This window comes from Octopus bimaculoides, chromosome 15, assembly GCF_046866305.1.
Source record: "Octopus bimaculoides isolate indiv1 chromosome 15, ASM4686630v1, whole genome shotgun sequence".
NCBI lineage: Eukaryota > Metazoa > Mollusca > Cephalopoda > Octopoda > Octopodidae > Octopus > Octopus bimaculoides.
Window position 1 is genome coordinate 51,139,844 of NC_142942.1, and position 18,182 is coordinate 51,158,025.

The 18,182-nt window shown below is 35.9% G+C and overlaps 1 protein-coding gene across 2 annotated transcripts in view; it reads right to left on the reverse strand.

Annotated features, from left to right (window-relative positions):
• LOC106870810 (uncharacterized) overlaps nt 1-17,623 on the reverse strand; it is a 138,094-nt gene extending 120,471 nt beyond the window's left edge. Inside the window, exon 1 of one of the 2 annotated variants that reach the window (XM_014917025.3) lies at nt 15,091-17,623. In XM_014917025.3, coding sequence (XP_014772511.1) covers nt 15,091-15,582 — 492 coding nt within the window. In that variant the 5' untranslated portion in view covers nt 15,583-17,623. The remainder of the gene's footprint in view (nt 1-15,090) is intronic. The other variant, XM_014917024.3, reaches the window with a different exon arrangement.
• Nucleotides 17,624-18,182: the final 559 nt, after the last annotated feature.

Here is an 18,182-nt window from a genome sequence, read left to right on the forward strand (position 1 = left end):
GGTGTCGATTAGACTAGCCCTTTCCTTCAAAATTTCAGGCCTTGTGCCTACTGTAAGAAAGGAATAGAAGCTGGTGTTTGGTAAACAACTTTGAAATTGTTCACAAGTAAAAAGAGAAAAAAATCTGATGGAATCTTCTCTTTCAATGCTTTGAAATCATTATTCATTCGATAATGAGTCATTTTTTTTTTTTTTTTTTGAGATGAACAACTTTAAAATAAGTGGGTTCGGGGTGAAGGTCTCTCATATGCTGGTTTAAAAGTGTGGGGGGGGGGGAGTTAAATAAATTTATGCATTTGAAAACTGCAGCTGGTCAAGTTTTTCAATGTGTCACAGCCTACTGGTCAAAGGGTCAACAGTTGGTATCCAACACTCATGCTCTACTATGCCTATAAACTCTGACTGGTCACAGTTTTTATCTAGCTGAAAATACTGCTCCTTCCCCATCACAATCTTTTTTTAACCATGGGAAAGTGGTTGTTATAGACAGCTGGTTTTAAACTCTTCTGTTATGGCCTGGAGAGCTATAACATCAAAGTCTGGGAACAACTACCTGTACATTAAATTTCTCACTCACACCTTGCTGACAGTATGCATCTTTACATGGTTGCACAGTTCTCACCACCATGGTACACTGTCAAAGGTCTTCTCCATGTCAATGAATGCTAGATGTAGTGGAGTGCTCTTTACTAAGAACTTCTCTTGTCACTGTCTCTGTAGCTGCATCAGTGATACTCATCCTGGCACAAACCTGAATAGCATCTCATCTAAGCTATTGCTCTTCTTAATTAGTTGGAAGCAAGATCATCAACTGAGAGTTCTACTGCAACATTTTGAAGTGTATGAAGGAGGACATTTGGCAAAAACGATCGGATCTGTGGAGCATCAAGAATTGGATTCTTCGTGACAACAATGTGCCTTGCCACTGAGCTCTCCTCACTTGTGAATTTCTTGCAAAAAGCAATATGGTATTGTTTATGCACCTACCCTATTCACCAAATTAAGCACTTGTGGACTTCCATCTCTTCCCCAAGATGAAAATGAGACTTAGCTGTTATTTCTAGCAAATCATATAATCACACAGAGAAATCCCTCATTAGCTTGTAATAGCATAGAGGCAGTTTGGAAATGTCACAGTCCAACATTATCTTTAAGAGAATGGAGAAATGGAATTAGTATCTTGAGATCCTAAAACCAAGTTGTCACATAAGAACCATTGGTATGGGTGCTGGTGCCACATAAAAAGCATCCAGTATGCTCTATGGAGTGGTTGGTGTTAAGACCATAGAAAGGTATCCATCCCTGCCAGTTCCTGTCAAGCCATCCAACCCATGCCAGATTGGAAAATGGACATTAAATGTCGATGATGATGATGATGATATTTAAATTAACAGAAAAGAGATGAGCAAATAATCAAAAATAAGGAGAATTGCACAGAGAAATAATTCTTCAGCTCACTTCTGCATAAATATAGAAACAATTCTAAGGAACGAGAAATGTGATCTTCCACATTAACAAATATACCATATAAGAAGAGAATGAACTAATTACAAAGAAAAACTTGCTTAATTCACACAGAAATGTGAACTAATTACTAAGTAGGACCTTGTTAATTCACATCAATGTGAACTAGATCACATAAATGATTTGATTTGTATTATCAAATTACATCATAAATACATCAGACTATAATATCATAGATGGAAGTAATTTTCTTGCTTTGGACTTCAAACAAATTAAGAAATTTATTCTCAGCTACCATATATATTGTAATTATCAATTGTATTGTTTAGCCCTTCTTTTCTTGAATAGACCAATCTAGAAGACCCATAAATGGAGCTCTACTGTGACCAGCCTATCTTTTTCACTTTTGTTTGTAGACCTAGTTTATGCTACAATGTCTCTTTTATTTAATATGTTTGGGTGGGAATAGAGGGAGATTTGGTTGCTATTTTTAGTAAGTTGATAATCCATGCAGTGACTCTATTACTGGCTCAGTGTGTTGTTAGTTGTTAGAGATTACAATAGTAGTGATGGTGAAGTTTAACCCCAGGCAAGCTTTGATCCAGCACACTTAAGATTAGAAGAATTGCAATAGTAACTATCTCACCTTGTTTTTCAAACCTAATGTGTCTCAGACCACCTTATCCAATGTGCCCTTCTGTTTTTTTAGACACAATAGGAAGGGGTGATCTGAAAGAGAGAGAGAGAGAGTTATTTGGTAGCTATTCTTTCTAGCAGGTTCAGTAACAATGGAGGGACCCTCCAGGAGTACAATATGTGGACTAATAGAGAAAAGATCATCAACTGGAAAGAGAAAGTCCTACAAGGAGAGTTTTTTCAACAAACAGCAGCTGATGCCAATGAAGAATCATGGAGATGGTTAAGACAGAGTTTTTGAAGAAGGAAACGGAAAGACTGATTCTTGCTGCCCAAGAACAAGATTTATATACTAACTCAATCAAGTATAGTGTTGATAAACAGCAACATCACCTTTGTGTAGACTATGTAGAAAATCATCTGCGACAGATGTATAGTTTGTGAATATTTAAAACTAGCTCAAAAAGAATACAAAAAATGCCATGACAAAGCAACAGTGTAAATACACCGAACCCAGAACCATGCAGTTAGAAAGCAAACATCTAACCATGCAGCTACGCCAGCACCTATTAATAGTTAACTCTGATTAACAGAGGATTCTAGATAATCCCAAATATATCCCTATCTGGTTAGAATAAGATTTGTCATATGAAGCCTGATCTGGGTCTAAACTGCCAATAACAGCTAGCAACAGCAACATCAACAATAACACTTAGTTAAACTATCATCAGTTTGTGACGTGAAACAAGATCCTTGATAAGAGAAGGAAGAAATTCCAAAAATGTTCTCCTGTTCAAATTCATCCTCAACTGCTATAGATTACAATCATGGAAAAGAAAAAGCAAAATTTAAAAAAAGGTCAGAGCTTTTCAACCTTAACAGCTGAATAAATTAAAATTAATGACAATGGTGAAAAGTGACAAGTGAGAGGTTACAATATCTATTTTGACAACGAAAACAAATCAAATAGTCTTCTCTATGAACTGTTAACCATAGTTTTGATATATATTTTTTAGTTTTTTGATGAATTTTTCTCTTCCATCCCTTTCTGTAATTATACATCACATAAATTATTGTGAAATATCAAATTTGCCATTTTCCTACCTTTTTATACTTCATAAAACATTTTTCAATCTTTTCATTAATAAACCATTAATAAAACTATCCATATATTGTGTGTGTGTGTGTGTGTGTGTGTGTGTGTGTATCTTTTGTCATTTACCTGTTCCAGTCATTGCACTACAGCTTTGCTGTGGTACCACACACACGATGGGCTTCTGTTAGTTTCCATGTCCCAAATCCACTCACAGGGCTTTGGTTGATCCAGGGCTATAGTAGAAGACACTTGCCCAAGGTACCATGCACTGAGACTGAACTCAGGACAATGTGGTTGGGAAACAAACTTCTTAATACAAGCGACATGTAATAATAATGGTTATTATATGTCTGTATTGTGAGAGTGTGTGTTTGTGTATGTAAGTCACCATGTGTGCATGTATTTCATCTTCTGTGACAGTCCTTTGTCATCACGGAGACATGAAGGAACAGAGAAAACCACCAATTTGTATAGGTGTAGACATATGTTTTTCATGTGGATTTACAACTGGGTGCCCTTCAAACCATTTTACCAACAGACTGAGCACATCATATCCTACCCCCAACATTACAGAGAATGTTATATATGGATTAAAATATGCATGTCTGTCTGTCTCTCTCTCTCTCTCTCCCTATATATATATATATATATATATATATATATGCTTTCAAATCCATTAATTGCCACTACATAGTAACTTTCTAAAATATAGATCCAGTCTCAAAGTATAACAAGACATCATTCTTAACATAGAAGGAAATATAAATTGTGATATCAACAACTGGTTAACAGGTGAAATAAAAGCACAACCTGTTAGAAACAGTAGCCAAATCTCCAGCAAATTATACACTACAGACTTGAAAAGGAAAGTACATAAGGAATATTCGAGAGAAAAACAGACAAAATGCCTTTAATCATAAACCTACACTGTCAAAGCTGATCTGGGAACTAAACAACAGCAGCAGCAACAATTGGCTAAACTACATGAATATTACTAATTTTACTTAATTTGAGCATGTGTTTTGTATATTCCTATTTAAAGTCAACGTTTGCAAGTAACGATTGGATTATAAGAAATTTAGAAAAATTAGTTTTATTTTGGTCTAATTAGGAGCAAAACTTAAATGTCATGTGTTCCAAGATTGATATAACATTTCAGTGGTGACCTTACAATAATTGTCTCTTGCTTAGTGAGCTGAAAAATTGACAGCAGTCCCAGTTAATGATACAATGATGATTGATACATAAAAAAAAGCCAGCTATAAAAACATCAATTCATGGTTATTGTGCAAATGTCCAAAGTTGCAGACACACTTAGCATAAATTGACAGCTTGGAAAACAAAACTGAAATTTGACATAAGAATGACCCCCACTGCACAAAAATGTCAAATGAAAATATCTGAGACTTCAGCCTAAAAGGAAAAAAAAAACCCTTTCATATGGTTAAACTATTATATGTAAGATAAAACTGTTATGTTTCCATAAGTGCATGAAAATATGTCACACCATAGGTTTGATGTGGCCCAGTCAATGCTGGAGCCACATAAAGCACTCTGTACACTCTGTAAAGTTGATGGCAGTACGAAGAACATCCAGCCATAGAAACCATACCAAAGCAGACAGCAGAGCTTGGTACAATTGTCTGGCTCACCAAATAATACATTTCTATTGTCTGTTCTATGGTAACTAATCATTTTCTTTTTTATTCTTCACAAGAGAGTACACCAACACTAGATGAAGGGGTACATCTGAAGAAAATGTTTGAGAACCTGTGGACTAAAGGGTATCAATTTGTATCATGTACAAGGGGTACATGCATGGCTTCGTGGTTAAGGGTTAAGACTCTTGTTTTACAACCATGTGATTCTAGGTTCAACCCCACAGTACAGCACTTTAAGCAAATATCTTTTACCATAGTCTCACACTTAAAGCCTTGTCAATGAAATTTGATAAAGAGGAGTTGCATAAAAGCCAGCTGTGGATATATGTGTGAGCATACAAGCTTCTGTGTCTACAACTGTAAATACATTGCACTACTTGAAGTCTGTAAAATAAAGATAACTCTGGTAAATCTAGTCATTTGATAAACAGAAATTGATAAAATAAATGCCAAACTAAGCACTTAGGGAAAAGGGCAATAAAAGTGACAAAAAAGCCTTGAAGACAGAGTCCAAGAATGGTTACTAATCCATGATTGAAATAATAGAGTAAAAGAAAAATATCATGTTGAAAGGACATTTTAAAACAATAGCAAAAAATAACAAAACCACAGTAAAATAAGAAGGACCTAATTGAAAAAAAAAAAAGCAACCAAAATTTCATTCAATGACAAAATAAACCGAAAGAATAGGAATTCTTGAACATTGTAAAGAAACCTTAGGGATTATTTCAGTCTTTGTTAATTTTGTATGAGTAGGTGTATGGTTAGGTCACATGACTATGATAGTTCATGGAAGAATGCCAACAATTATTTCAAATCATTAGGTCTCCTTTCAGACATCATTAAAAAACAATCCACCTTCTTTTATTCCTTTTTTATTGCCATTCCCATTGCTACTGCAAAGACAGGAATTCACCTGGAATAATGAATTTACCAAAGCTCTACAAAAACATTGTGTTGTGTTCTCTCCATAAAGTGATAATAACTTTTCCATATTCCACCTTCACCCCCACTCACAACACAATCAACACTAGCGCAAACTCCACCACCACTACTGAAGCTGCCACCACCATTAGCAGAGATGAAGTCTTTCATATGAAAATATTATGACAGACTTTCTGAAAATGGTTAATAACTTCTCTATGAAACAAACAAATACGTAAAAGATAAAATAAAGAAGCACTGATATTCCTTTCATGTGATGAAATTACCAAAGAAATGTTACTGGTGGGGGATAGAAACGGTAAAGCTTTAGCATAACTGATAAGAGGGCATTTAAAACAGTCTTTAAAAGCATATGGGAAAGGTGACAGAGTTAGTAAATAAATACTAGCTAAAAAAAACATAATATACAGCAAGATGGAACAAAGATAGGTGATGATTTAGCTGTATTTATATATACATTTCCTGCATATATTTATATACTGTTAGGGTAAGATGGAAGCAACAGTGTCAGATAGTTACTTGATATAGGAGTGTTTAAGTAATACTTGAATTTTTACAGACAAGTGTATAACATGACTCAGAATCAGACAAATAAATTTTCAGACCACCTACAGGAACAGATCACAGCCAAACTGTATCAATTCACTGACAACACAGCTACACCCTATCATGGACACCAACGACAGACCACCTACATAAGAAATCAAGGTTACATTGCATCACATTCATACCACACTGGTGATATTGCTACATAACAAAAGACTAACGAAACAACTGTGACATCAACAATACAACTTGACTGAGACTATAATGCTGACACAACAACTCAACACAACTGATCACAACAGACTATCAAGAACACAACCATACCAAACTATATCATTAATGCCACAGCCACACAACAAACTATTAACAATGCACCAGACTATCAACACTACAACAGGTTACCAACAACACAACCACACCATCACAGTATGAGTATGTCACCAGTAACACAGCCACACAACAGACCATCAACAGCACAATAGACTAACAACAACACAACCATAACAAACTGTATCATTAACACCACTAACATCACAATAGCTTCACAACACAACCATACAAAGTATGTTACCAACACTACAGCCACACCACATATCAACAACAGGACATCAACACCGCAGTCACACAACAGATTAGCAACAGCACAAGAGACCACCAAAACTACAACAGACTCCCAACAACACAAGTATACCACAGTATGTCACCAACACTACAGCCACATTACATGGCGCCAACACCAAAGCTACACAACAAACCATCAACAGCACAAGAGACCACCAACACTGCAACTACACAACTGGTAACACTAGAATAGATCACTAATACCACAAACACACAACATACCACTAACAACAGCCCATCAGTATCATGAAAGAACAACAACACAACCATACCACAACACATCAGAACAGCCAACAGCACAATCAACTAAAAGAATCCCACAATATATAAGGCAACAAGTGAGCCTCTATGTGGATACTGAACCTGTTAGAAATAATATAGGTTAGCATCTCCCATGAATCACATCTTACTGTTTAAGAAGAGTGATGGGCACATTTTGACAATGTGAATCTTAGTTGGATCTAAAAAGGATGCTGCTGAAATGTTTTCAATCATAGAACTACTTGATCAAAGCTGATGTAGGGGCCACACAACACCACCAAAATAGTCTATCAATATTGCAAACAACCACCAACACCACAACACTGCAACAATATCACAAGAAAGTTTCTATAACAACATTTCCCAACCAAGGTTTTCAAGAACCCTAGGGTTCTGTGAGAGGTAATTAGGGAGTTTTGTGAGAAATAGTGATAATTAGGTTAATTATATGCAAATGCATTTTTGAGTCATTATTGTGTTAATTTTATATTCTTGAATTTTGTTATGACACGCACAATATTTTCAAAATACCAGCGCAGCAGCAAAGCGACCTGGATAGGTGGCAAGGAGACCCTACAGAGAAAATGAACTCTTAATAAAAAATTGTAGGGGAATTTGTCTAAACAAGGTCTTCGTTAACGCAAAATTTCTTAAATCTTCTTTGTGGAATCTAATGGATTTAGAACTGCCAAACCTTTCAAAGACATGATTTGTTTAATCTCTTGTAAAATTTAACTTTATAAAAGAGAAAGAAAAGGATTAATAAAGGCATATTATAATTCACGTACAAGGATACCCAAGGACATGGAATGCATTTCAAGAGTTCCCCAGAAGTAAAAAGGTTGGGAATCGCAACACTGCTCTACATGGTCACACCACTTGCTGAGTATCAGCCAAATCTCCTTAAATCACATACTACGATCTTAAAAATAGAAGAAAATAGATAAATCACACCATGCCTGGAAAAAGATGGGATGGTCATGATTGGAATACCTGTGATCACAGGTTTGCACAATCCATGATAACTTGGGTGTCAATAACAATACACAATGTCTTATCAATATTACAACCCTGACACAACCAGAACAAACTACAAATATTACCAGCAAAACCAGACCAAATCATCACCATAACAATCATGTATCTCAACAAGACATCCATTGATATGGTAGGTCGATTTATATATCAAGATGACTTCTCAAGATGAATTTGGAGGACCAAAAATTCCATGTGAAATGCAGCAGGATTTGGAAAGATATTGATAATGTTTGAATGTTTACATTACATATTTGCACTGTATACTATGTTGGTACTATGGTACACCATGTCATGGATTTCACAGCGACATAAGTCAACTATACTACAATTAGTTAAGGCTTTGAAGAATTCAGCTAAACCTAACCAGAGCAACACCAGTCAACAACAAATGACCATATTACTATACAGATTACCATACTACAAGAGACTGGAGAAGATGACCATATACAAATGACTATAGAGTGGTTGACTGCAACATAACAGAAGTTATAGGCCACGACGGAGCTATCTTAGAAACATTATAGGACCCCAGGCAACTGCCCAGTATGGCCATGCCTTAAGAAAGTACTGGGCCAGAGGTCCCCAACCACCAGGTTGTAGACTAGTACCAGGCTACAGATCATTTGGTACCAGGCTGCACAGAAACGATAAACAGTATTCACATTATTTTGTCAAATGTAATGTTTATTTATTCACATTGAATTGAATTACTCATGCACCATCTTGAAGCTTTTGAGATTTCAATGATGTGATAGTATATCTTTACAATGGCATTCTTAGGTAGGTGTGAAAGGCCAGATCTGCCCAGTTTGAACATAAAACAGGTAGAAAATTTGGGGCCAGATACGACCAGTTTAAATGCTAAAGGGTCAATTTAATTTCTATGATGGGATGTACATGGCTGAAATGTCTTTGATCACAAGTCTGCTGGATCAGAATTGATCCAGGGCAACAGCAGCAACAAATAACCTTATGGTTCAAAATCACTCCATATGTAACCAAACTATCTTTTTTTTCCGTTTTAAGATAGAAGTGAGTGATTTGTGAGGCATTTAGACACTATCTCTACACGGTGAGCAACCATATAGGGTGTCCTTTGTTTAAGGAATGGGGTTGATGGACATTAAAGATATTTTGAAAATATTTCACTGCTTTAAACATGATTACCGGTATTAAGATTATTCACAGATCAACTCTATGTGTACTGCTGGTGTTGTCACTGTTACTGGAAGCAGTTAACAGCAATTTTGGCTCAAAAAATTTGCAGCTAAAGAGGTAAGATAGAGAAAGACAGCTGCACCAAAGATCAAGGAAATCAAAACTGGAAAATACTCTCTCTCATCTGGAGAGAACACAGTGGTAGATAAGCTAATGTTGTTATTTAAGCTACTAAAAACAGCTGCCAATGTCTCTCTCAAATCACACCATCTTAAAAGAAAAAAAGCGAAGGACACATTGGAAAATCATAGATATATGAAAAAACAAAAAAATGGTCACACAACTGGAGCATAAACATAGCTGAGACAGGGTCAACTTGGGGAACAACTACTACATTGATGGCAGAGGTTTTCAAAAAAATCTAATTAGACACGAAATGATTCTTAGATCCAAGAGCTACCAGGACAGACAAAAAAACAATAATTCCTTAATCCAAGGACTACTAGGGAATATATATATACATACAGACATATATATGTGCACACATTGTGTGTGTGTGTATAAGGTGCAAAAAATACACAAAGACAATGTAAAAAAAATCAAACACAAGTGTATTAGGTTGGTGGTCACAAAATAGGAAAAAAAAAAGAAGGAAATGTCTTTTACATTTTGACTATTCACTCTTCTGAAAGAAAGGATAGACAAGTAGAGAAAAAAAATGGAGAAATAGAAACACACATGTCCAACTGTTATGGTGTGCCAGTGCCACTGGACTGGCTCCTGTGCAGGTGGCATGTAAAAAACACCATTTGAGCATGGCTGTTGCTAGTACTGCCTGACTGGCCCTCGTGCCAGTGACATGTAAAAGCACCCACTACACTCTCGGAGTGGTTCGCGTTAGAAAGGGCATCTGGCTGTAGAAACACTGCCAAATCAGATTGGAGCCTGGTGCAGCCATCTGGTTTGCCAGTCCACAGTCAAATCGTCAAACCTATGCTAGCATGGAAAGCAGACATTAAACGATGATGATGTGCATGTATATATATATATATATATATATGTGTGTATATAGTAAGGTAAAGTTACCTTCTTGAGTCATACTGACTCATAAGGGCCAGTTTCATGGTGTAAATATTCCCTACCCAGATGGGACACTAGTCTGTTGCAGGATTACTCATTTTTGCCAGTTGAGTGGACTGGAGCAACATGAAATGATGTGTTTTGCTCAAGAATACAACGCATCACCCAGCCCAGGAATTGAAACCACAATCTGACGACCATGAGTCCAACCCTCTAACCACGAAATATATGTGTGTGTGTGTTGTATTCATAATATATGACAACTTTATTTTACCTTGTGAAGCAGGAAAAAGGGTAAGGTGAGAACAATTACTGCTGAGGGATCACACACACATTTGAAAGGATTCAGAACAGTTTGGATATTGAAGACAATGAAATGTAACAGATTGTCTTCAGGAGCCAAACTATTCTCAAATGTAACTGGATCAAAAGTAACAGATCCACCAATCAAACGAAGAGTGTCAGAGATGACCCAACAAGGGTAACTTCTGCACAGTCATTTACCCTGTGACTAAATCTCTCCCAAATTACACCCTACTATTTTAACAAGAGAAGAGGATATATAATGATATAGTTCTAGATGCATCTAAACAGAGGAAGTCATGACTGGAATGTTCTTGATTTGTAGGTCTGCTGTTGAACTCGGAGTTAAACCGCAAGAGAGCCAAGGCTAGAAAGAAAATACTCTTCTTTATCTGACAGGGAAGCCTACACTGAAAACCAAAGTGGGGGGTTGTTTAGAAAACAAACAATTATTCTAGTCCTTCACACTAATTAAAAAAAACAACACCAATAAACTAATGTTTTTATGGATCAGAACATATAGCCTTTGTTTTTCTTGTAATATCCATAATCAAATGATAACAGCAATTTTCACAACAGCACTTTCTAGAGTTACTGAGGAAAGGTGTCTCAAAGCAGTAGTTTTTTCTGCTTAAAATAGCAGCAACATCTGCCTCTTATTATATCTCGATGTCTAAAACAAAATAGGAAGGAGACCCAGGATAAGAGAATGTAGTTGTCCTAGATACACGTGTCTGAATAAAGGACAAGATGGTCATAACTGGCACACCTTTGCCCATAGGTCAACTGGATCGGTACTCACTCGGGGTTAAAGCACAAAAACACATGCTTGGTTAGGTGTTGGGCATTGACACTGGAAGTGACCAGTGTTTTAACACATTTTCGTATGAGCTTCGACATGTTCGCTCGACCTGCTAGAAATAACAGCAAAAAAAAAACATTCAAATCATATCCTACTATCTTATGAAAAAATGGAAGGACGCGTTGGATAACATATTTCTAGATATACAGCCAGAAATAAAGACGGAATGGTTACAGTTTGAGTATCTTTGATAATGTCTCCCCCACTCAGATCTCATGTGGGATTAAACAACAAGAACGTTTTTTTTTTCTTCCATATGATACGAAACGATGCTCTTTATATGCTGGCTCTGTAATCCAGCATATTATCTCACCATCAATCGCAATTGTATCCCTCATTGTTAACTTTAGGAGACTTAACAAATTAATCTGAACAACGTGAAAAGGAAATAATAACAATAATAATAATAATGTCACAACAGTATTAAAAACAACTATGACATTTGACAACTATCGTTTTTGTTTAGCTCCAGATCAATCCATACAGAAGAGATCTCTGATCGAAAGCATTCCAGTCGTGACCATCCAGTTTTTTAGACAGTATATCCAAGACAATGTTATCTATCCAATGTGTCCGTGATTTTTTAAAGTTGGAGGGATATAATTTGAGGGAGATTTGGTTTGCATATTCTTTGTTACAGAAGGACATGCTATTGTTTAATGACCAAATTTGACCGCAGACATCTTTTTGGGGTGGTGACAAGGTACCAACCACCTATCCACACTGGTATTGTGGCAGTTGGTACCAAGAAGAAGCATTGACAGTGGGTAAAAAGAGGAGTGGAGCCAAAACTTCTTGGTTAGGGAAGGTCAGCATGGAAGACAATAACTTTTGTATCCGATAACAATGAGTGAAATGGAGGATTTTGTAAGATAACAAGAAATAATTGCCAACGTCCTCTACAAAACACACCTTAGTAACGACACATTGGATAATGTAGTCAAGGATACAGTCTGAAAATAATATGGTATGATAGTCAAAGCAGGAACGTTTGATCAGAACTGATTCGGGATAAACAACAATAAGATGAAGCCTTAGTTTTGTAAAATCCAAGCAAGTATTTTGTCTCAAGAGAAAAGAGAATATGTTGATTGTTGAGTTTAATTTAATCTTAACTGTTAGAAACCAATGAATAATTTAATAATAATCCAGAAACTTGAATGTATCGAGCAGAGGCAGAACAATATTGTTGGTGGTTTAGACTGACTATTGATATATTGTGTACAATGGCCAGCTGACTTTATGAAGGACGAACATGTGAAGATGTTCTGTGGAGTAAAATAACCTTGCCAATAAACAAAGCACAGATCAAAAGAAGTTTCAGCAATGGATCAAGGAAACAATTTCACAGTTGCAATATAAAAATATATGTACACGAGCTATAAGACGAAATATCTACGTAGTCCTTCTACTTGTACGAAACAGCAATCAAAAACTCCCTCAAATCATACCCTAACGTCTTTAAAAAAAGGAGACATGTTTGACACGCCGTTACGTAGTCTTATATGCACTAAACCTTAACAATAAGATACTGTCACAGCTGAAATGCTTTTAATATTAAGCCTGTACGATCAGGTTGACATGGGACAAAAACAACAATAGCAAATGGCGCGTATCTATTCGCCTATTGTGTATAAACGTTCCAAGAGTCCTCAGGTAAGAGCCTTCCATCACAGAAGAGCATATCTGATGTTAAACTGAAAAAAAACTTTGGTTAATCAACTGCCTAACCAATTCAATATGAGAACCTTCAAAATTTGATATATAAAATATAATACACTTGCTTGCAAGAGTATGTTACATTTTATGTTCTTGCCAGTTGGCTAGAACAGAATAATTAATTTTCCACCTTTGTTGTGAAAAATGACTCAAGTACAAAGTTAGGATCACGTCAAAGGATCAAACAGTTTTATGTATCTTTATCATCATATTAAGATATGTAGCTGATTGATGAAAGTAATTATGAGTGAGGTACAAATTTGAAGAAAAACTGATCATTATTATATAGATTTACTGCTAAGACCAATCATTCATTCATACATTGGAGAACCACAAGACAAAAGTCTAAGACCAAATTATACCAAAACTTACGCTAAAGGTACTTTGACGTACTATTATAGTACATGTGTCAACAAAACTAGCTGACCTGTGTACTGTTTAATAGTTCTACAACAAATTCTACTAAGAGATTACTCAAGTTCTTTAGCGTTGATAACCTTATTATTAGGGTGCCAGCCATTTATTGGTATTAGAAATTGAAGACATTATGGCAACTAATTTAATTACGAGTGTATGTAACGTTTGATATAACAATACTTTTGTATGGTATGAAAACCTCTCACTCCTTGATGTCATTCCTAGAATACACCAGACATGAAAGAATGCAACCAAAGGCTTACCTAACAACGAACACCTGAGAACAATTTCCACCAATATGTCTAACAACCAGAACATCTATATTGGTTCTTGGAAGTGTGTGTATGTGGAGGAAGACTTAGACAAATAATTAGGTGGCTATTAAGGGTGAACAGCTGCATACATTTAGTCACGTAGGTAAAAGACCCTTTATCATGATAATTGAATATATGACAGTCGTTATGGTCATCAGCTCTTATAACGCAGGTGAGAGATACAACTGAATGAAGATTACCATGACATGTCTGGTTCGTATGTAGGAAACTAAAATATCAATTCCATACCAACGGTTTCCTACCGTCTACATCTTGGCATGTGACTAATTTTCAGTAGGTGAATGAATAACAATATAAAGAGGTATTCATACATACACAAAGAGTAATATATCATCGTGTAACAGATGAAGCAAACGGTTCCTGTCAACGAAAGACAAATGTCAACATTATCAATAGAGGTTTATTAAATGTTCTAAAATATTTTATTCGAATTTGTCGATGTTGTTTTTTTGATTAAGTAATCTTCTTGATAATCTAATACAACTGTTTAATGAACACCAATCGTCAGCTGGAAGGACTTGGTTGTGGGGGATCTGAACGCTGCCCTTTATTTACTAACGCAATCAATACAATCTAAATATAGGGTGGTATGTTGTTGAAGCCACATGGTCAAGGTAACTGACCCTGCTCCAATAGCTGCAGAACTGAAAGATAAATCCTGAAAATGCCATAAAATGGTAAACATGTGTGGATGAACGGTTGTTAGAAGGATTTGCGTTGTGTATAATATAAATTGATGGGTATATATACTGTGTGTATGTGTATGTATACATTTAATGCACAGGTAGCGAGATGTAACGAAATTATGACTATAAAATATGCAACGTATCCTTGGACATATCAAATCGCAAGCTAGAGGTTTATTGGTATCAATAAATAGGAAATGATAAAATGACATTAACAATGGCAATAATAAAAACAATAATAATAATAATCTAGGTCTCTCACCTGACACATATTGGCAGTAGCGGCCGTGTTGACGTTAGTGGCACCGCTAGGTCCAGCGGTTCCAGCCCGGGCACCCGCTAACGAAGTGTGATTGTGATGGGCTGGAGAGGAGGACCTTCTCTCCATCGGGGGTGCCGACGGCCCCACGGGAGGCGGCGGCTGGGGCGGACTAACAGCAGTAACCATGCCAGTAAGGGTACTATCCGTGGTCTGTTTGGCTACTGGTGTTGGAGGCAGTGGAGGTTGTTCAGTCTGTTGTTGGTCGTGTTCGGTGTGATGAAGCAGCTGCCGATGTGTGGAAGGTAGGTCGGGGGGTTTACTTGATTTGAAGCCGGTACTCTGCGACAAACTCGGAGCCGATAATGGCGAGGCAGCAGCGGCATTCACAATTCCGATATCACAACTGTCTTTCTTCTTCCGGTAACTGGAAGACCTTTCAAATTTCTGAGAGTCGTTGGCGCTATGAGATGGTGATGACGACTGCTGGCCCATGTTGGTTGGTAGGCTTGTTACACTCACACACAAAGAAGCTTGGAAGCAGCGAAATACAACCAAGTCACATTAGCACCGATAGGCGAAATAAAAAAACTCCTCAATAATCTGTCATACATCAGACATGTAGAATTTGAATAAAGAATCCGATGAATTATATCCAGAAATTCACCATTTTTAAAGAATCCAACACAAGAAGTAAATTAGATACGCGAATAAAAAAAACCATGTTCTTTTCATTGATGCATTTACTGATTGGTAAATATATCATTGGATGTGTGTATGTGTGTATATGTGTGCGTATATATTTATATATAAAATATATAGGTATATAGATTGAATTGTGGATGGGGGAGAGGGGTACTGAAGGCTGTAATTGAAAAGTATTGGTGGTAGATTTCCAGGAAAATACGATCCTACACACTATTTTCAAAAGAGGGAAAAACACAGTGAGAGGAGAGGGGGAGAGAAGATAGATGAACTCTGATATTTGTAATGGAATAGCAATTGATTTTTCCGCCTCTAATTCGATATTAATCGGAATAAGGATGGTGAAATATTTCCTCTCAGAGCGACGTTTTCAGAAAGAAAAAAAATTGTTGTTGACCAAATAAAAAAACGACCTCATTCCCTAGAACTGTCACCAAAATTTCCCCCCTTTTTTCACCTATACAACTGTCTTTATTCATATATACGTACATACACACATACATACAAGAAGTATACAATATATATACATACATACATCTACGTATATACATAAAATCTACATACTTGCATTCACACACACACGGAGACAGACACACAAGCACTCAGTCGTTCTTGCTTTTTCTTAAATCCAAACAAGCTAACTATAGGAGAGAGAAAATGTGAAAGAGAAAAACATCCATCCATACACATTCGCATCAGAGAAGTATAGCATGGAGAAACTAGGTCTTGATTAAAGCATATAGATGTGACTGTCTCTTCTCGTGTACGGTTTTATTTTCATTATAACTATCATTATTATTATTATCTATCCGAATAGGAAACAAAAACCTCCCCCACTGAAAAACTATCAGCCTGAAAATATGGAAGAGATTTCTTCTCTATGCCTCCCTCCTGTAACGATCTCTCCTGCTATTTATCATGCGTAGATTATATCATATTCGATATCAAAATCTATTCTGCAGGCGGGTAGGTTTTTAGCAAGAGAAATTAGGAAAGCAAAATAGGATGATAAAAGGAAATAATGAGAAATAAAGAAACTTAAACATGGAAAAAGAAAAAATATATATATTTATATATGTATATAGAATTATTCGTAAATGCGGGCGATTCATTAAACTCTTTTTATATCTTAACGATATCAAAATTTATATATATATATATATATATATATATATATATATGTATATATGTATGTATGTATGTATATATATATATATATATATATATATATATGATGTGAGAGTATGTATGTATATTACACTTTAGCCATTAGATAAGAAGGAGACAGAAAGAGGTAAATATAAAAGGATGAAGAGGAGAGAGAGAGGGAAGAAATTATATATAAACACACACACACACACCACCCCAATTAAATTTAGTATTATAGTGGTTGGCGTTAATTATCTGTAACAACAACGGAAAAAAATAAATAGACAAAAGCAGTTTTTGTTGTTGTTGTCCCCCCCACAAAGAAATTATTTGGGGATGGTGTTGTTAAATTGGATTGGTGGCGTTGTTCTTCTGTCCGTGCACGTTTGTAGTCTGATATAAGAAGAATCCATGAGACATAATAAGAATATGAGCAAGTAGCAATTTGTACGGTTACATTGTTCGGTTGGTAGGTTCGTGCGAGTTGGAATAAGAAGATGAAGACGATGGTGAAGAAGAGAGTACATCGTAATTGTTGGGGTTTTCTTTTTTTCTTTTCTTCTTTTTTATCCCCTCTCTTCCGAGACCCACCAAGATAAATCGCAGTGTCTATTATTAAGTGCGAATGTTTTTGAAAAGAAAGAAAAAAAAAACAACACGAATCATTTGAAGAATTGGAGACGAGAAGGAGAGAAGGGACAGGAGAGAAAGCGAAGAAAATAATATATATATGTGTGTATATATATATATTATGTAGAGACACACAAACACACCGGTTATTCTTACTGGGAGGGGTGAAATGGAGGGAAAATAAATAAAATAAAAAAATCAAATAAAAATAATTATATATAGATAGATATAGATATATAGATTTATACACTCACGCGCACAGACACTCACAGAAAAACAAGAAATCAAAAACGATCGCTTAATATGAACAGAATTAAAAGAGGTAGGTTGGTAGATACATCATGGCATCAGTTTCCGGGTGGAAAATAATTGCCCAATACCATCAGTCTCTTCCTATCTCTTTCAATGTCTTTTCTTCATCCTGAACATCTGACACAGAAATTATGGTTAAGAAATTTTGAAAATATTACTTAAAAATATAAGAACTGTGGTGATTAATTATTACGAAAGAAGTAAAGGAGGAGGAGGGGGTGTCAAAAATGTTTTTTTTTTTCTTTGAAGCAAAAAAAGTTGAGGCTGTTTAGTTTTGTTTTCTTCTTTTTTGTGTTTGT